Raw genomic sequence first — 19,047 nt, 5'->3', positions numbered from 1 at the left:
CTCGGTCTGCTCTGTGCTCTGTACCACACAGTTTTACCACTTACCAAGTTCGCCTTCTTCTCCGTGAATCAAATCAAGGTTTCGCCACAACCCTAGATTAGATGTGCAACAAAACTCGACCCTAACTCGACCCTGACTCGCATCTCCGGTCGGCAAAATCCTAGCTTTACCATGATGGGATGCAATGCAACAACAGCGCAAAAAAAGAAGTTAACAAAAAAATCCATTGGCAGATCGCGTGTCTTTGATCCACCCTGCCGCCACGGTTATAGTACCCGCCCTCATTGGCCATGTCGATTTTCTGATCTCGGTATCAAATTGCCAAATCGAATTGCGATATCCTACTGGTCACATGCGACTTTCGACAAGCAATAATAAATAAGGGGGGGAGGGGGGGGGGAGGAACACAACCCGGAACCGATGCGGGGTTTGACTTTTTCCTTCCACATGGCGGACGGTATCTCCCAGCCTTCTCGACTCATATCGCCAGCCACACGGCCAGTCTCCTGCCTGTTCCGGCTAAGATAGATAGTATGGGGGAAAGAAATATATGATAATCACATTTGACTAGGGACCTATCAGCCTCTGCGACTGGGGAATACTCCGAATGAGATAATCCACACAAGCGAGCTGGATCGAATGCAACCCCGTATCCTTTGAAAAAGTCAAAGCTGGCGCTTACCCTAACTAGGTGGGACCGCGCGACATTGACATTTTATACTAGTATGTCGTAGTACGTGTTCCTATTAATATCGGCCGCAGATAATAGGGTAATATTTTAGGTCCAATGTCTCACTTCTCCGTCCTATTGGTGCTACCAGAGCCAACATATTTTCCGACGAGCCCATTTCCTGGTTGCGGACCTCGGCGCTATTCCATTTGGGGGTTTTTCGTTCTAGAAAATCCGAACTCAAACGACGATACCAGGAGTAAAGTCTAACCTTAAATAGACTAGAGTGGAGAAGTGTAAACCTAATTTGGAAATACCTAGTTTAGCGCGGCGACTCTAAGCTCCTACGCAGCTAGACTACTTCCGGTTAGCCTCTGATAAGCTTGAATCCTTGGCTTGCTTTGCATGTGAATTTCTTTATTCCTCATGTTTTGCTCCGTTCATGTTTATTGAATTGTTGAGTGTTTTTTTTTTTTTGTAAAATCTATCAAGTTCAATACATGTACGTATGCATTAGCACAGATAACTAAAGCAAGCTTGATATTAGTATCCCGCGCCACGTCTTGTGATACGTACACCGACGCGACATCTAGCGCTATCTTGTAGCCGGTACAGTACAGCGAATGCTATGCGGTTACCTTCGGGGCATATTCAGGATATGCACCGTATCAACAGCTGGTAGCGAGTCAGCTCGCAGGCCAAAGATAGGCTTAATTCGGCTATCTCGCGTGCTGCGTGCTGCATGGACCATGAGTACTGTACTAGTGCTATGCAAGTGCCAGTAGCTTGCGAGTCTGCAATCATCCATGCAAGATGGAAGAACACGCTTGATGTCCCGCCCAAACCGCTGTGGAACCGGCCGGAAAAAAAAAAACACATGGCTCTCTGCCTTCTAGAAGCCTGCCCTGTTTGGAATCATGCTTGGTCGTTGGATCGGGAACCGGAACCGTCCTGCCTCCGGGCTGGTGCATTAGTGATTACTTATTGATTTTCCCTCAGGGAGATGGCAACATCGGATTCGACATTGGCCACGCAATGTCCGAATACGACTCGGACGGCAGCAGGTAATCGCTGCTTACTGCCCACTCAAAGTCGGCAAGAAACTCGTCATTAAGAAAATGAAATTCCGAGTCCATGTTGAATGGATCCGGTGCTGGAATCTCAATATCCTCGGCAGTTCCTGTCGAGAAAAAAAAAAAACAACCCGGTTAGTCAATATGTATGAACAATATAAATGCGGTTTTTGACCTACCCGTCTTTTCCTCATCGTTAAACCGCGGGCCCTGCTCAGACCCCATTTCGTCGCGCCACCACCAAATCACATCAATAGGAGGCGCCATCACCAACCGACTGCGGATGCGCAGCGTCGTGTGCTCTGTGCCGTCAGCCTTGCGGAATGCCTTTGGACTGCTCCATAGCTGGCTAAACGCCTGTGAGCACTTTGCCGGAAAGTCGCTTGGATCGACGGCAATGCCGTTCAACAGGTTAATCCCCGTGAAAAAGGAGGATTTGGCCTGCTCGACATCCAGGTCCCGTGCAACAACACTCTTTAGAAGCCTTAGCAGAGACGAGCATGCAATAACCAGTGCGTTGACAATAAATATAGGACATGACGGGTATGTCTCTGGCTTGTCGAATAGGATTTTGCCATGCTCAATCACAGAGCATGCCGTCCTTGCTAGCTGTGTGAAACAGCCGTCATGCGGTCCGCTGAGGTCTTTGTAGAGGTGAAACACTTGGATTTGTAGTCGCGCGATAGTTGGGTATAACGTATTAGCGTCTGAAAATATTAGCTAATGACGACGCCAAGAAAAGTGGATGTTCTTACTAGACGGAAGAGACTCCTGAAAGTCTTTTAACTGATTTTCAAATGTCCGGATGATGATACCCAAAGATCGTTCATGCTCAGGCGATGTGTTGCGTACCCCAAGCACAAAAACCGAGACGCAGCATTTACTGACAATCTCAAGACATTTCAGCTGTGTCGTCAGCGCCGGCGATAATCGCTGGCATAGCTTTTGGCCGGATTCGGGGACCAGGTCTAGCATTGCCCGGGGCGGCTGTCCTTTTTGTAAACACGTCCTACGATGTATAAGCTCTCTGCCCATCTTTCAATTTTGGTTCTGCACGTACCGCTGATAGACAACAATACACTGCGCCCATAGTTCTGACCGTCGCTGCATTTCAATATTTGCCAGGCTTCTGTCGGTCTGGGTTGGGTTGTCCTTGGGGATCGCAACATATCGCGAAAACTCATGACTAGCCATGGGCATATGAAGGCCGTTCTGCATCGCTAGGTGGAGGAGTAGTCCGCTAAAGGGGAATAAAACCTCAATCTTTGGCACAGGCCAGGTAAGAAAAAGGATCAACGACTGGATTTTGGCCACGGGCGTCGCGTTTGTCGACAATGATAGGAGCAACATATCATTAACAGGCTGTCTGAGAGCCGTAAACAGCGTCGGGTTCTTGCTATAGCTGCGACTTGCGACAAGAAGGATCGTCCAGAATAGAAGGGGGGACTGCACGTAGTAAGAATTCGGAGTAGTGGCAGGGTCTAATATAGGCATCAACGGCGCATAGTCACGGAAGAATCTATATTCGCGTTAGAAAAAAAAAGGTCCAGACGTCCCGATATAAACTGACATTTGAAAAATATCGCTAATCTCTCTTCCCTCGATCTGAACGGTATTATTGAGCGTCCTCGGTTGTGTTTCGTCGTCGGAATGGGCCATGGGCATGTCACGCGCAACCACCGGGGGCGGACGAATATTCGATGGGATTATTTGAGGTTCGTCGACCCGTATACTTGACTTTGGTGAAGGTATTGCCGGCGTGTACGCATTGAGGCTTTCCGGCGTCCTGCTCATGTCGGCCGCAGCTGTCAGGACAGGCTGGACAGCGATGGGCGAGGCGAGTCGGTTACTACTACCGTGGTCGGACCCAAGTTGTTTTCGCAATTGTTCGGCTTCATGCTGGAGTTCGGATAGTCGTCTGCATGATGTCAGAGAGTGTCCTTTCCTTTTCAGGGTGTTTCTTCTTCTGCGTCGCTGCACTCACTTGCGCTTGTGTTCTCGTTTGAAGGGATCCGATATAACGCAGTCTGCGCCGACCTTGCGACATCGCGAGCACGGCTCATTTGGGTTCAGATGAGAATCGCATTTGGCCTATATCCCCATCAAAAAGTTAACTGCAGTGAACGGGTTTTGTTTGCGACGTGGATGCGACCAACCTTTTGCTGCCGACATTCCGTGCACGCTTTCTTACTCCTTCCTTGAGTACCTGTCGGGGTGCCTCTGTGGATCGCGTTAGTTCCACTCTGTAAGTTTCCCCAGACCAGCTTGACGTACGATTTCGTGCCGTTCATTGTTCGTTTGATGGCGAGATATCATCCAGACCAAGTGCAGGATGATGTTATTCCTGTTTCCGTGGAACCCGCAATCTTCAAGCGCGTCGGAGACAAGCGCTTAGCGGCATCGCTATCTCCGAGAGAACCGCGACTCAGGACTGTGGATATCATTTCTACCACCACCAGTTTCTTGGCTTGACATTGAGATCCGTGCCACTTTGGATGAAGTATAAAGACTAATCTTAATCCGACGGCAGGCAAGAAGTGGGACAAAAGACTGTCAATGACTAATGGTCGGAACGCATCTGAGTGACTAGCACTGTCAGTGTCAACAATTGGATACTGAAATTCCCTCTCAGTTAGCTGAGCAGAGCTAAGCAGCACCTCCTGGACCAGGAAAAGGATCGAATAATTGACGTGTTGACGTAACATCGTCGACATCTCCTGCAGTGACGACAGCCAGCCGGAGCATACGCATTGAACCAGCCAGCTCACCGCTGTTGCTGCATTGCATACTCCGAGCACATGATCCTCGCAAGCCAATGTAATTTCTCATTCTATTATTCATAATACTACATCCCATTGTTTGGTGGTTTGGCACTCCGACGGCGAGTCCGCTCACGTGACCGGCGCTGGACATGAGAGATATCACCTACAATGAGGAGAATGCCAGAAAGTGGGAATAAAGCGGCCTGTCGGATGTCCTCTGACGTCCCAATACCCACCAACAAGATGTCTACAGTGGGGGTTGAGCCGGGGACTTGTGCCAGTCATGACACGCTGCGGGATTGCACTGTCCGTTTTAGGAAATTCTACGCATGACCACCTGCCTGCGTTGGTGTGGGCAGTAGGATTGATGACAGCCCAGAACTGTTTTGCGTCTGTCTTTGTGTGTATGTGTTGTTTGCTGGTGGGTTAGAAGACGGGCTCGGCCGGATGAGTGGTATAAGAACGATGTCATCCGTTTTCTGATACCAAAACCAAACCCTGTTATCCATCCAACCACCCTCAAAAAAAAAAAAATGTCGACCACCTTCTCATCCCTCCCTATAGTAGACCTTGCCCCTCTCCAGGCTGCTCAAGGTCCGTCAGATTCCGAGCTGAAGGACTTGAGCACCCAGCTTCACAATGTCTTTGCCACGACGGGGTTTGCGTACCTCGTCAACACGCCCCTGACGTTCAGACACGCCGATGTGTTTGGTCTGGCCTTGGAGTTTTTCAATCTTCCGCAGGAAGAAAAGATGAGCTTGGCAAAGCAGTCGTTTAGAAAAGGAAATACCAACACATATCGAGGGTGGGCCTATACCTAACTGAGCATACAACAGTATAGTATCGTAACTAACCATCATCCAACACAGGTACTTCCCCACCCAGCCAGAGCAAGCATCCGATAACCTCAAAGAAGGATTCGAAATCGGCTCAACCACTAGTGTCGAAACGAGATCAAATCCAACACGGGACTCACGCTTCGATCTATCCGAGCCCAACGTGTGGCCAGCCAAAGACTCTTACCCTTCTCGTCAACGCCTGGAGAATTTTTATTCCGAGCTACAAATTTTATCCTCTAGACTGCTCTCCCTCCTGGCCATGTCTCTCGGCAAACCAGCCGACTTTTTTGATCCCTATCTGACCGACTCCCTGAGCACGTTGCGTCTTCTTCACTACCCACCTGGCGAAACTGCTGCCACTACTACTCCATCATCATCAAACGATACTTATTCTCGGGACAACACCACAACTCCTCCCCCAGAGCCCTCTGATCCGGTGAAACTCAGCTGCACTCCACACACTGACAGCGGGATCCTCACTTTGCTTCACCAGGACTCGACAGGCGGTCTTGAAGTGCAGGATTCATCCGGCAAATGGGTTCCAGCACCGTATATCCCCGAGTCCATTGTCGTCAACATTGGCGATCTCATGGCCAAAGTGTCTGGTGGCAGGTTCGTCGCCACCATGCATCGCGTCCGCGCTCCTCCAGCATCTGCCATATCGGTAGATAAACAGCCAGACGCAAAAATGAAAGATGCAGATGGATCGAGGGCAAAATTTGGACGGTTCAGTGTGCCCTTTTTCTTTGAGCCTGGCGAGAATTGTGTTGTGCGTGCTGTTGACGATGACACGGGCAGCGGCATTGTGTATGGCGAGCATATGCGCGCAAAGATGAAGACGTGGGTTGAGTATAATTGAGTTTGATGTTTATTCATTCCTGTTAGCACACAATTCCCACAGTTTTGCCAATTACTATTATTAATATAAGAAAATAGGTAGATAAGAGATGGACAATAAAAGTACACGTAGATTGTTGTAGATAGAATACATATTATAACATTAGTAAAAATACAGTAGTAAAGTACACTCTATTACAAAGTAGGTGGATTAGGATGACCCCATGTATGTCGTAGTCCCATGTTGAATCACGCCTGCGTGAATGAATCGTTTTTGATAGTGAAAACCCGAAAAATCCCCGAAACCCCAAAGTCGTGCCGTCATTAATGATCGCCGATAAAAAGATATGTGTCAATAATAATAATACAGTTGTTGGAATGTGAATGTGTTGGTTATAATGCTCCGAAATACGGATAGTTTGGAGGCGGAAATCCTGGCTCCGGTGTTCCCTGCCTCGAGGGCATTCGCGACGACGTCAACGAGGTAGTAGTGCATGGAGCGCTCCTCGACGGAGAAGCATATCTGGTCGAGGACAAGGAAGCCGGCGAGCCGGCCCGATTTCGACTGCTTTCTGATATATAGCGTTTATAAAGCGAGGGTTCAGGGAGCCACTTGTTGCTAGGCGACTCGGATCTTCCTCGGAGGGCCGGGTGCTGATGATCTGGCGACGACCGCGTATTTCTCTGGGTTCCGCCCGAGATCGAGACCGAGTAGCCATTTGCCTGACAGTCAAATGCAAGCCGGTGGAGGTATTCGTTGTATTGCGTGGGCGTGGCCGCTCGCAGCTGCTCATCGGTGAGATAGCCAGTGCTATGGCTGTCATCTGAGTGGGTTTCTGGAATTTCCAGGTCCGGAGTATTTCTTGTCATCGGCCGGCTGCTTCCGATGCTGCTCATCGACGGACGTGAGCTCAATGTGGTGGTGACTGATCTTTCCATGTCGCTATCAGTGTGGCGATGCGTCGTTAGGGACGAGTACTGCTGCGGATGCTGATGTTCCAGCTGGTCCAGTGGCATCAAATGCGACATTCTCTCCACCAGACGCTCGACCAAGACTGCATGAGATTTTTTTATGTTGCGTTTCACAATCGACAGCAGCATAAAGTTGCATTTCAACTCGCAGTCCTCGCGCAAATACAGGCCCTCCTTTGGGACTCCGTGTTGCTCGGCGCCGATCTCAATCGGCTCGCGTTTCTCGCCAGGCACCCAGCCGAGGACCTGCCATTTATTGCGAATCTCCATTCCGAATGGCGCATGGACGTGCGTTTGCAGTCCCAGTGGGATGTCGTGCATGCAGGCGGTATAGGTGACGCTGCCGGAGAACGAGGTGCCCGGGATGTACTCGACCTTGTCGGTGATCTCGTACCAGGCCGAGTCCAGTTCGTCTGGGAGCGCGTTGGGAGGCGGCGTGCAGCGGCCATGATGGGTGACGAGCGGGTTCGCCGTGATCATGGTCGAGTGATCGTGCAGAAGAGTGACGACGGCATCGCGAGTGGCGTACTGAGGGAGCGGAGTGATATGGGTCAAGGTGACGTGCTTGCTCATGTTGAAAAGAAAGTTCATGAGTCTTGCATCGCTGGAGAAGAGAACGATCGAGCTAAATATATTGTTTCGTCTGGCGTCTGTCGCTGATGAGCTGGCTCTGCGCTGGCTGATGAGTTGGCTGTCCTGTTACGCCAGCGTGCAGTCGAGGATCAGAGGTCGTGAGCTTTGTCGACCGACCCTGGTGTGGTTTCAAGTAAAGTGGCGACAGAAAAGAGCGACAAAGGGCATGAAGTAAAGTGAAGTAAAAGAAAAGAAAGAAAGAAAAAAAGAGGATAAACAAGATTAATATGACTATCGTTCAGCCTCGCTGACGTGGAGGGCGATGCTAGCCGCGCCTGGGCGGCCAATGAGGGCGGGCTACGTAGCGTCCTTCTAGAAGGATTCCACAGCCTTACTGCAAACAGCTGAATGCAACCACAGAGATTTCCCCCTTTCGCGAACTTGTCATCTTATTTCTGTATGCAACCGCGGCTGCATGCAAATGAAAAGCGGGCGCAGGATGGGCCACCTTGCCTTTTCTGTCGCGCCTTGCCTATTTTCAGCTCAGCCTTCTGTGGTGGCTGCCCGACTGGGACAAGTCGCCGTGGCTTTGACAGAAAAAACACGAGGACTAGTAAGGATTAATACGGGTACTAAAATACTAAAACACCCCTGTATCCCCATCTCACTTGTTGAACTGTTGAACCCGATCTACGATCCTGCCATGGCTCGTCAAAACAGTAAACCCGAGACGAGGGGCGGTTGCTGTTTCTGGCTAGTATTGCCTAAACCGGATAGTGCTTGTTTTAGATGATGTCGGACCCACTTGGCCGCACTTGAAACACACCCAAACAGGACAGCTTTGCAGTGTTTGCAAGGGGTGCCAGTTGCCCAATGCAGTTAGTCCACGACTCATTATTTAGTAGACGATCGATCCTCCCTGCAGGAGTTCATTAGTATTATTATTATTATCCTAGGATTATTTTCCTACCAATTATTTAGGTTTTTTTAGTGGCTTTCACGGCGATCAGACTCTTATTTTATTTCCCGACGCGTAACCTGTCTAACTCGGTAGAGTTACTCTAGTTTTTTCCGTGCAACATACAAAGTTGCAACTTGCAAACGCTATGCAAATAAAAAAAATTGTAAATATTATTCCCGGTCCCAAGTCACCCCGTTGCGCGCAGCTTCTCGTTTGTCGGCCGCGCTCTATGTAATATCAGTATACACTCCAGTTTCGAATATTGTGTAGCAATATGTACCTGCATCTGGGCTGCCAAGCTCCCCCTTGTAACCATCCCCCCCGTGTATATGGCTTCCACCGACTGTGCTTCACTCGCTTCCTCCTTGGTCACATACACGGGGCCAGGGTCCTGCACCGCTGGCAGCCCCAGGACTTCGTTGCGATCTGCAAGGGAACGGACTTGTGCTGAGACGCTGGCCGGGCCAGGTGGAGTGTTGAATGCGCGACCCTAGACTCATAAATATGGTTTAAGCAAACTTCCCATAGTACTACCCACGAATAAAGGACGCGCAAATAGTAACCAAATACAGAATAGTAAAGTGATTGCCTTATATAGGGTGCAACCAGACAACCAGACATACCTCTGCAGACTGCATACTCCGCGCATCCTCCTGCGTAATATGCGACTGTGGCTTGTGCGCGAGTTCATCCAGTTTGGCCTCGAAATTCATCTGTCTCGACGAGAGGGAGTGTGCCGTCGCTGCTCGTGTCAGTACAGTACATGTAGTCTCTCGTATTTGTCATTAATGACAAGGGTCCAAACCAGCTGGCCCGCCTTTGACCGGTCCTCCGCCGGTAAACTCGCTTTCTACTTGAGCGATCTGGGACACGTCTTCGGGCGTGATGCGCTGGCCGACCGCCACTGCGCGTTTGATGTCGCCTACGGTGGGGATGTCGTTGATGGACATTTTTGTGTCGATTTATGAGGCAATCGTAGAAGAAGATTTTAGGTTCAAGGAGAGTTTCAAGTCTGTAAACTTAAAATGGAAGAAAGTTGGATTGGCAATGAATAGTGCATATGTACCCGGCACGGCGGTGATGTCAGTGATGGTCATTTCTGTCGCCTGAGGTGGCTCATTTAGAATTCGCCTCTTGTACATTTCAAATGTTATATCATATTGATTGGTTTTATTGGACGTTGGAGAAACATTTTTAACATTGAATGGTTTTAATGGTATTATTATTCGGCTTCGGGTAACAATATATATACACCCACCAGTTGACTCCTTAATCAACATTGAAGGGTAATATATCAATAACTGTACATCTATCATCTAAAACCCCTTGATTTTTATTAAATTTATCAAGGATAGTAAAAGGAGTAATTAATATAGATTTTAGTATGTCTAGTCTTGAAGATATCAATTGATATGTTGGAAGTATATACAGTACCAGGCTTTTTTTCTACGTTGTGCAAGCGCGAATCACTGCAGGATTGACCCGTTCAATACAATGGCTCTTGAGCCAACATTGTATTGACTAATGAAATATTACCTTTCTCATTCAAAAGTCCTGCCATGGGCGTGGGATGCTTTTTAGCCATGCCGAGGTTTCTCATGACTCGCACCTTTTGTCGTCGTGGTTGATGACAAGCCCGGCGGTGGCTTTGGTGCGTATCGCGATCGCGCACGAGACCCATGGCCGTGCAGCCTCGTGGTGCAAGCAGAAGCAGACTGTCGTGCTTCCGGGGGTTTCGCACTACGAGCTCTATGATAAGCCCGAGGCTGTGAAGCCCGCGCTTGCCCAAATGCTGCCATTTTTGAAGACGCATCTGGGGGATATAAGGTAGAATGAATGAACCCGAAGTAATGTTGCCATCAAAAGTATAGTTAGTCATCTACCTACGTCTAATCAGGTATATTTACTCACATTGAAATATGTTATAGGAATAGCTTCTCATTGATACACATTGCAGGAAATATATACACTAAAGAATCATATATCCGGAATCATATATTCCATCGCTCCGTTCCCAATCAAACGCGTAATGGCAAATGGAGATCTAAAAGATCTCATAATTTTTGTCTTCTTCTTCATGGACATCGTAAACAAGGATGACTAGATCTCACCCGAGTATCCCTTTTAACAGCGGAATCAGGCATGCACCCTCCGCTTAATTCCAACATCCAACCCTAATGGCTTCCGCAAAAAGCCCTCCCTCGTCTCCATCGGATGCTGCTGCTCAATCACAAACTCGAAATTCCTAAACACCGCGCCGACAATGTTAGTCAGCTCCATCTCTGCCACGTTCCGTCCCACGCAAGCACGAGGACCTGTGGAGAAAGGGATGAAAGCCGCCTTTTGACGTGCGGTTAGTCGTTCGGGAGCCCAGCGCTCTGGAACAAAAGCTTCAGCGTCACGACCCCAGATCTCGGTCGAGTGGTGGATAGTGTACGCGGGAACGGAGAGAATGTCGCCGGGGTGGAATGTGTGTCCGCTGATTTCGATGGGGGGGCTGTTGGCAGGGATCTGGCGGGGAAGGCCAAGGGAAGAGGTGCTGTGAATACGCATTGTCTCCTGGAGGACATATTGGATGCTAAATAGTTGTTAGTCATTTTCCTTCGCCTTTTAACCAGACAAGAAAAACTTACTAAGGAATATCCTTCAGCATGGCATAGCTCGGTACATCAACGCCGGGAGGAACAGCCTCGTCGATTGCCTCTTGCAACTTCTGAACAACACCCGGGGTGCGCAAAACCCAGTAGAGCATGGCACAAGACGTGTTGGACGTGGTATCGCTGCCAGCGATGAGCTGAGTGAGTGCTTCGGCAGTGAGCTCTTCACGTCCCATGAGGGCACCGGTCTCGTCCTTGCCCTCCATCAGCCGAGCGAGCAGATCAACTCGAGTGTTTTTCTCGACGGCCTCGGGCTTTAGACGCTCGTTGACACGGGCAATGGCAATTCCGGCCAGGTTTTGGACCGCTTGGAGACCCTTGCTGAAGAACGAGTCTGGCAGATACGACGCATACGGCTTCAATGCAAGCAAGCAACCCAATGTAGCTGACACCTCGCCACGACGGTTGAGCACCTCAACGGCAGGGGCATACGTCGGGGGAGCATCAGGGGCCATGCGCACTTCGGCAACATCCTTTCCCTTGGCCAACATGCCAAACGGGGCACCAAAGGCGAGATCGCCAATGATGTCGAACGCCAGGTAATTGAACCAGTTCAATGCATCGATCGAGGCATATCCGGTACGAGGATGGGTCTGGTTCTGGCAGATAGTATTCAATTGCGTCACAAACAGTTCAATGTTGGCGTGGATGTACTGTTCAAACTGGCCGATGGATTTGGCACTGAAAGTGTGCGAGACAGTCTTGCGTTTGCGGGAGTGGTCGTGCCTGTCTCTGGTATTGAACAGGCCGCGGCGAATGGAGACAAAAGCATCATAGTAATCACTGTCATACAATGCATGGGTTAACCACCAAACGGTTTCACTCAAGGAACAAGGAACATTACGTTTTCAGGAAGCCGTTTCCATGGCCATAGATCGACTGAATGGCCGCGTCGTCTGCTACACTGACATGGCCCGGCTGGATACGCACAAGCTTGCCGTATTTCTTGTGAGCGTCGTTGACGGCGATAAAGCGACGGCCGCGACGGGCCTGGAAGAACAGCCAGAGATTGGTGAAGGCTGCAGGGAAGGGAGCAGGGATGCCACGCAGATGCGATTTTGACAGATATGGTAGCACAAAAAACACAGCCAGGACGACCGGGATTGCGTACGGACTGAGCAGGTAGGATACAAACGAGGAATTCGACATGGCGATTGGCGGGCTGCAGGAATGCGGGGAAGAAAGATCTAGTTGGCTGTCAAGCACGACTGACAGGTGAAGTGCTTGGCATAGGCAGAGCTGTAGATAGAAGAGATTGAATGGAGATAGAAGCGATTGAACAACGAAGAAGAGATCGTCTCTCCAGGACCGGTCGAGTGTTGTTAAATAGTGCAGGCGCTCTCGGCAAAGCAATGTTGATACCCGCAAGCCGGGCCACGCGGTCGGGACTTGGTCTTGCCTCGTGTGCAGCGCGCGACTTGCCGATTTCGAAGCCGGGCCCGTTTTGCGAGGGCGGTGAGCGGCCACTGGCAGTTCCCCGCTTTCCGTGCCCGCCTCCGCGTGATCGGCGGCGCTAAGCCTGTTTGGGCCAGTGGTCGTGCATCTATTGCAAATCATCTTCATAGTATAATGTGTTTCTATATATATATATATGTGTGTGTGTATATCTGTATGTACAAGTTGGTGTGATATGAGACATGTACTACCACGTCTCCCCCTCCACCCGGAACAGCCCCGACTTTCTCTTCTCTGCCTCCCACCGCTCGAACCACGCCTTCATCTTCTCGCGCGACTTTGCACTGCCCACATTGACCGTAGGAATGACCCGGCCAATACGCAGTGCGCAGCAGAACATGGTCAGCTCGCGGAATGAGCTGTGCTCGCTGTACGGTACCCCGAAACAAGATGCTTGCTTTGTGCTGCCGCGTTGTGGCACCATATCCTTGACACCGAAAGACGTCTTCCAGTTGCTGGAATGGAGGACGTTCGCCACGGGAGGGTTGTCCAGAAGACGGCCACCTGGCGCTCGATAGTTCCAGCCCGTGGGACGGAATCCGACCACGCGAGAAAAGTGGCCCTTGAAAGACTGCAGATAATCTGCCAGCGTCTCGGTGCGGATTTCGAACAAAATCTGCATGTGTATCTGGGCTTCTAGCGGGTTGTCTGTGAGCAGCGACGATAGCTCAGCGTCCTCCAGACAAGCACACACGCGTTGCTTTTGCGCCGGTGCGTATATCTTGCATTTCAGAGCCCGCGCGATACCTATACATATGCGCTCTTTGCCGATGCTATATGTCCCGATAACCACCAGAAGCCGCCCGCGAGCTGTCGACTCAACTTCCCTTGGCTGGTCGGAATCACCGTCGCTTTTGGCGAAGAATTTGCTAATCACCTTTGTACCGTCCGCGAATTTGTGAGCCTCGAGGGCTTCGTTCTCACTGCCATGCTTCTCGTTTAGCTGGACACACATTGCCGCGCAAGCCGAAATGACCGCTTCTTGGTTTGGAAATGCGTATTTCGGATTTAAATACGTCGTGTCTAGATAGCACACATCGATTCGTTGCTGCCGCGATTTGCCAGAAACCTGATCTACAACATCGGGCCGCAATAATGGATGCTGAACATGAGCTGGACATGCACGAAAGTCACCGCAGTGCAGGACCCGTTGAACTCGGCCGCTCTCGAGGATCTTTTCGAACAAGAAGAGAGAGCTCCCCGGACAGTGATTCGCCGCTATCATCGTAACATAAACCCCCTTCGTCCCAGGCACTTCTGTCTTTTCCTCGAATTCAAGGTCAACTATATATTTCGGGTTGACCTTGATTTGCTGTCGTACAAGGTTACCTGTCACTTTGCTGCAATAAATCCGCCCATGACGCCATGAACTGGTGAGCCCCACGTAGTGATCGCTGTGAAAATGGCTCAAGAAGTAGGCCTCACACCCTTCCACAGCCCCGTACCGAAAGGCATCTACCGTAATAGAAAACCCGGGGAGGATCTTATAAAACGGACACGTTCGCTCATATGCTTGCTTGCCCTTGGAAGATACTTGATTTGCTGCGGCAGTAGCCCAAGCCGAATCCTCCGCATTTCCTGCCATAAGTTTTGTAAAAGCGGATGCAACGCCTGTTGCGGCAGCAGCAAAAGGGTTACGCTGCCCGGCTTTTGGAATTGCCGCTTTCTCCTGTCGAGTGAGGCCACTTGGTACTGCTGCATTCCTTTCCGGCTCTGACTGAGGGTTTCCATCCAAACATGCGTTCACATGGACAGATGCTTCCTGGAGGAGATTAGACAAATTTGCCGAATGAGTGCTTGTAAAACCAACGTACCGAATCCGATAGTCCCGCAATACTGCTCTGGCAAATAGGACACGCGGAGCCATCGCCAAGCGGCTCACTGGTGTCGTCTATCACATCTTCCTCCAATTCTCCATCCACCCATGGCCGTTCCATAAATTCTTCGCCTTCAAACTCATCGTCTTCTATGTCTTCAAAGTCATCGGCCACTGCACCTGTCTCAAAGTTGCTAGTGGCTTCTCTTACCAATGGCGGGCGCTCGCTGGGAGTAGGTTGTGAGGGCGGATTTGTAAACAGCGGAACATTGGAATATTCGTCCTCTTCTTCGCTATCCGATTCATCGATAAATGGCCCTTTCTGCTCTTTTTGTTTTATGACGGGTGGGCTATCGACTTTGCGGCGTTTCAAAGATCCCCCATTTTCGTTGAATCTCACATCATCATTCTCCTTTACATTATCCGAGCCGTCAAAGAGGCCATCCATCGAGGAGTTTGGCTTGACCGGGTCAATCTGTCTCGCCTTCGATTGTCCATTATCTCTAATATCCACTAGGTTCTTTGGCGGACGGCGTCTGTCCTCCACAAACAACGCTTCAAAGGGAGTATCCTCCGGTTTATTGCCTTCATCTCCTTTATCCTCCGCTCTCGGGACCTTGACGCCGAATTGCGTTATTCGAGCCTGCGTAGACTGAGGGCCGTCGTTCTTTTTGAAAAAGCTGAGAATGCTCGTGTTCTTTTTGACGGAAGACGTTCTTTTATTTGCGGGGGCTGCTGTCCGCTTCGGTGTTGAAAATGGCCTTTTCGGGCCGGAGCCGGCCATTGGAAAAGTGCCTTGATCGGCTCAGCGAGGACGAGGGTCACCGGTACAGAAGGATGGGCGGTTTTCGATGGTGGTGGGTTAACTCATGGTGTTGTTGGCAGAAGTTGCGGGTGGCAACACGAGCCGATCGCGAAATGTCGCGCGCGGTCACGTGCGCTCCCGAATGGGGCATATGTTATATCGCCGTACAGACACAGAATTGCATCCCGGAAATGAGTTATTGTGCAAAACCATAGGCTTAGAATTGGGAATACTTTGACCCCTTCCATTTTGACTGGCGCTCTATGTAGAGCTTTAGATAGGGCATCCTACTATGCTTTTTGCAAGACAATCCGCGTTTCGAATACCCTACCTAGGCCAGCGCGCTTCGCAACGATGCCTAATGTCTACCGCGTCGCACCCCAACACGGAACCTCTAACCAGCGGCACCGAGCTTCAGAGCGACTCTGGGCAGACTTATCAGATCGAAGAAGTCCTTGCCGACCGCCGAAAGCCACTTCTATGCGTATACCGGGCAAGGTCCGTTTATCGCGACACAAATTATTCATTGCTAACCCCACTATGAGCAGCGCCGAGAGACGGAATTACATTGTCAAGAACATGATCAAGGGCGACTTCGACTATCAACTGAGCCTGCAGAAATCGCTATCTGCTTTACCAAACGTGCGAAAGGTCATCGATACTGTTAAGGACCTCGGGATGTTAATATATCCACTTTTGTCGGGAGATTTGTTTCATCTGAGTCAGAAAAATTTATCCGAGAAAACGAGGAGGTACATTCTTCAAAAAGCTCTACAGGGCCTCGCCGATATGCACGACAAGGATGTTTTACATAATGGTAAGTAGAAATGGAGAACAATGCGGTTAACCTGGCACTAACCTCCCGTAGACATCAAACCCAACAATATTCTCGTCGATTATGAGGAAAGGCCTGAAGATGGAATTGCCATTAAGACTGTCCAGATCTCAGACCTTGAGAATGCCGTCATTGTGCCGCCTGGAAAGTGGCTAGCAGGCTCGCTTTGTGGTAATGCGATCTGGAGGAGTCCAGAGAGTTGGTGTCGCTCCCGCCAAAACCAGGCATCAGACGTGTTTTCTTTTGGAATAGTGGTATGACTGATAACCTTACCCTTGTATATTGCTAATATTCTCTTGAGATGATTTATGTAATGGCCAACGAAATGGTCTTCCGGGTCAATAACAGCCAGCTAACATCCGAGTGGCGCCATATTCTTACTCGACACATATCTTACTTTGGAGATGAAGACGACCTCGAAGGGTTTCTAGAGCATATAGGGGAACAGAATCCTTTTTACGAACTCCTGATCGGCCTGGCAAGCAGCTTTGGCTCGGACAATCCAAGACAGCCTTTTCAACATTGGGCTTATGTGGAGCCCGACCTGAGGGATTTGGTGAGCAATATGACGAAATTAGACCCAAGAAAGCGAATAACTGCAAGAGAGGCACTCCAGCACCGATGGTTTAGCCAAACTCAATGATTGTTTCTCAAAGAGAAACCGTCCTCCCTTCTATCTTGGCGGGCCCCAAGGAGTTGGGGAGGAGCCTTTGAGGGTTTTCAACTGGATGATTGAATACTTTTTAATTGTCCTTTAAATTTAAATAATTTAATGGAACATCTAAATACCAATATAAAGCTTCTCACTTTTGTTCTTCACCCGGTACATTCTTTTTCGACACAAGCACTCCATCCTGATATGTATACCCATTCTCCTCCAAATACGCCTTGAACCGCACATCCTCAGTTTCCAACTCTCGCGACATATCCGGAATAAAATACCACGAAATCAAGCCTCCAACAACCGTAAACGCCGATCCAATCAGGAAAACAGCCTGCTGGCCCTTTTCGTCCGAGTCAAACGAATTCTGAATCGGCGTGAAGACTTCTGTCCCAATCGATGCACCGGCTTTACCAACTGCTGCAGCCCAGCCGAGAAAATGACCGCGTAGAGGGGTAGGGAAGGATTCCGCGGCGCACAAAAAGGTGGCAACGCCTGGTCCCATTTCGCCGAGGGCGTTGAAGATTCCGTACATTACGACGAAGAGCGGGAAAACCGTCTGGATGGGATGCAGGGCGCCGCCTAGAATAAAGCCCCAGATGGCCCAGAGAAAGAAACCGAGGGTCATGGTCTGTTTTCGGCCGATGCGGTCCATGAGGAGGCCACCCAGGAGACAGCCGGGAAGATAAAAGCAGTTTATCACCGTCTATTTTATTAGCTCATGTCTTGATCACAAATTTGTGTTGGCAGTCATGACTTACGCCGTATCCTATATTTTGAACAGTGGTATTGCTGGAGTTCAACTGCGAGATAATTGTGGAAGAGAATAGCCCAAATGGGTACGAGACAAAGTCGTAGCAGAACCACGCGAGGCCTGTCCCATTAGCAACAGAAAAACACGGAAAAATTCTCAAGACTCACATGTTCCCAGCATGGGCCTCCAATAGCGCTTTAAAATCAGCCAGTACGGGTACTGAGACTTGATACTGTGCTTTCGATACTGGGTGGAATCAATCATGCGAAGGCGGAAGAAGCAGATAGCTACTGGAAGCTGCAGTCTAGATCAGTATACATTTTGAAGTAGAAAAAAATGAGATAGCACGTACCACAAAGCCAAGTCCGAAGCACACTCTCCAGACGCCTTCCGAGCTGTGTTGATGATAGCATGCAAGGACGATCAAGGCGACGATACCGGCAGCGACGAAGCCCTAAAAATGATTGAGCATTTGTTGACCTTTTTGCCTAGGAAAATTCATACCAGGTCTACCGAGAAATCTGTCGTTAAGGCTACTAGAAAACCGCGATTCTTCCTCAACTTGGACGTCTCGTCGCTGGCCTCTGTGGCATTGGTTGCGCAGACGGGATATTCGCCGCCGGCACCAAAACCGGCGACTCCACGAGCGACAATCATCATCCAAAACATACTACATTTCATTAGAATGGCTCATATTGACTGAAGGTGGATGGATATACCCCAAGTTGGACCTTCCATGAGCGGCGGTTGCTAGCACAACTCCCAGCACCAAAAAGGCTGTAGCAGCGACAATGCCAGTCCGACGTCCCAGTCGGTCAATCAATACACCAAAGAAGAGCATTCCAAAAATCTCACCAATGAGATACGAGTTAGACAGACGAGATTTGATAGTGGATGACATGGCATTGCCGTATCTAACCGCGTTAGTACAATGGCCTGGAAATAACTGACTCTAAGCAGAGGCATGAAAACTCACAGGACCGAAAAGAATGGCTCCATATATCCGACTATAGATGTCTTAATAAAACTGGGATTGATAGAAATGATCACTGGGTCACTCACTGATCTGGGCATTGTAGCCATCACTGAACAGCGCCATCCCCGAGACGACAACGTTTAGCACGCTGGTCCTGCGCCCAACCTGGGCAATCTCATCGGTTTCATGAGACTCTGTGTACGAGGCAACAGTCTCATTTGGCTGGTCCTTGGAGTCTTTGATCGCCGGCATGGCCGCGTTTTCCGGAGCGACTGCCATGCTCTGACGCGCTTTGATCTCAGATGACTGTGACTGCTGTCAAGTTCTAACACGTCAAGCCACTTGTCGTAGAAATGCTATCAACAAAGTAAAAACATGTACAGCGCCAGTCATCTTATTAT

The 19,047-nt window shown here is 49.7% G+C and overlaps 7 protein-coding genes across 7 annotated transcripts; 2 read left to right on the top strand and 5 right to left on the bottom strand.

The window, feature by feature from the left end:
• Positions 1 to 1,665: 1,665 nt before the first annotated feature.
• TRUGW13939_10958 (uncharacterized protein) lies at positions 1,666 to 4,034 on the bottom strand (the record flags this gene model as incomplete). Its single annotated transcript, XM_035494068.1, has 8 exons — positions 1,666 to 1,850; positions 1,923 to 2,450; positions 2,499 to 2,752; positions 2,804 to 3,262; positions 3,314 to 3,661; positions 3,728 to 3,834; positions 3,900 to 3,963; positions 4,018 to 4,034. The coding sequence occupies 8 exons, from the start codon at positions 4,032 to 4,034 to the stop codon at positions 1,666 to 1,668; spliced, it is 1,962 nt and encodes a 653-aa protein (XP_035349961.1).
• A 1,004-nt stretch (positions 4,035 to 5,038) lies between these two features.
• On the top strand, positions 5,039 to 6,203 carry TRUGW13939_10957 (uncharacterized protein; the record flags this gene model as incomplete). Its single annotated transcript, XM_035494067.1, has 2 exons — positions 5,039 to 5,310; positions 5,375 to 6,203. The coding sequence occupies 2 exons, from the start codon at positions 5,039 to 5,041 to the stop codon at positions 6,201 to 6,203; spliced, it is 1,101 nt and encodes a 366-aa protein (XP_035349960.1).
• Positions 6,204 to 6,574: 371 nt separating this feature from the next.
• On the bottom strand, positions 6,575 to 7,726 carry TRUGW13939_10956 (uncharacterized protein; the record flags this gene model as incomplete). Its single annotated transcript, XM_035494066.1, has 1 exon — positions 6,575 to 7,726. The coding sequence occupies one exon, from the start codon at positions 7,724 to 7,726 to the stop codon at positions 6,575 to 6,577; it is 1,152 nt and encodes a 383-aa protein (XP_035349959.1).
• Positions 7,727 to 8,857: 1,131 nt separating this feature from the next.
• TRUGW13939_10955 (uncharacterized protein) lies at positions 8,858 to 9,637 on the bottom strand (the record flags this gene model as incomplete). Its single annotated transcript, XM_035494065.1, has 4 exons — positions 8,858 to 8,914; positions 8,968 to 9,177; positions 9,311 to 9,429; positions 9,493 to 9,637. 4 exons carry the CDS (start codon positions 9,635 to 9,637, stop codon positions 8,858 to 8,860), a joined length of 531 nt encoding a protein of 176 aa, XP_035349958.1.
• A 1,186-nt stretch (positions 9,638 to 10,823) lies between these two features.
• TRUGW13939_10954 (uncharacterized protein) lies at positions 10,824 to 15,399 on the bottom strand (the record flags this gene model as incomplete). The annotated part of the gene is made up of 5 exons (XM_035494064.1): positions 10,824 to 11,265; positions 11,321 to 12,127; positions 12,189 to 12,857; positions 13,024 to 14,561; positions 14,614 to 15,399. The coding sequence occupies 5 exons, from the start codon at positions 15,397 to 15,399 to the stop codon at positions 10,824 to 10,826; spliced, it is 4,242 nt and encodes a 1,413-aa protein (XP_035349957.1).
• Positions 15,400 to 15,781: 382 nt separating this feature from the next.
• Positions 15,782 to 16,515, top strand: TRUGW13939_10953 (uncharacterized protein; the record flags this gene model as incomplete). Its single annotated transcript, XM_035494063.1, has 3 exons — positions 15,782 to 15,918; positions 15,969 to 16,237; positions 16,289 to 16,515. The coding sequence occupies 3 exons, from the start codon at positions 15,782 to 15,784 to the stop codon at positions 16,513 to 16,515; spliced, it is 633 nt and encodes a 210-aa protein (XP_035349956.1).
• A 543-nt stretch (positions 16,516 to 17,058) lies between these two features.
• Positions 17,059 to 18,925, bottom strand: TRUGW13939_10952 (uncharacterized protein; the record flags this gene model as incomplete). Its single annotated transcript, XM_035494062.1, has 8 exons — positions 17,059 to 17,622; positions 17,678 to 17,790; positions 17,838 to 17,967; positions 18,023 to 18,124; positions 18,175 to 18,340; positions 18,390 to 18,584; positions 18,647 to 18,677; positions 18,733 to 18,925. 8 exons carry the CDS (start codon positions 18,923 to 18,925, stop codon positions 17,059 to 17,061), a joined length of 1,494 nt encoding a protein of 497 aa, XP_035349955.1.
• Between the last annotated feature and the right edge of the window lie 122 nt (positions 18,926 to 19,047).

Source organism: Talaromyces rugulosus, chromosome VI, assembly GCF_013368755.1.
Source record: "Talaromyces rugulosus chromosome VI, complete sequence".
Lineage (NCBI taxonomy): Eukaryota > Fungi > Ascomycota > Eurotiomycetes > Eurotiales > Trichocomaceae > Talaromyces > Talaromyces rugulosus.
This window is presented reverse-complemented; position numbering and strand designations above follow the sequence as displayed.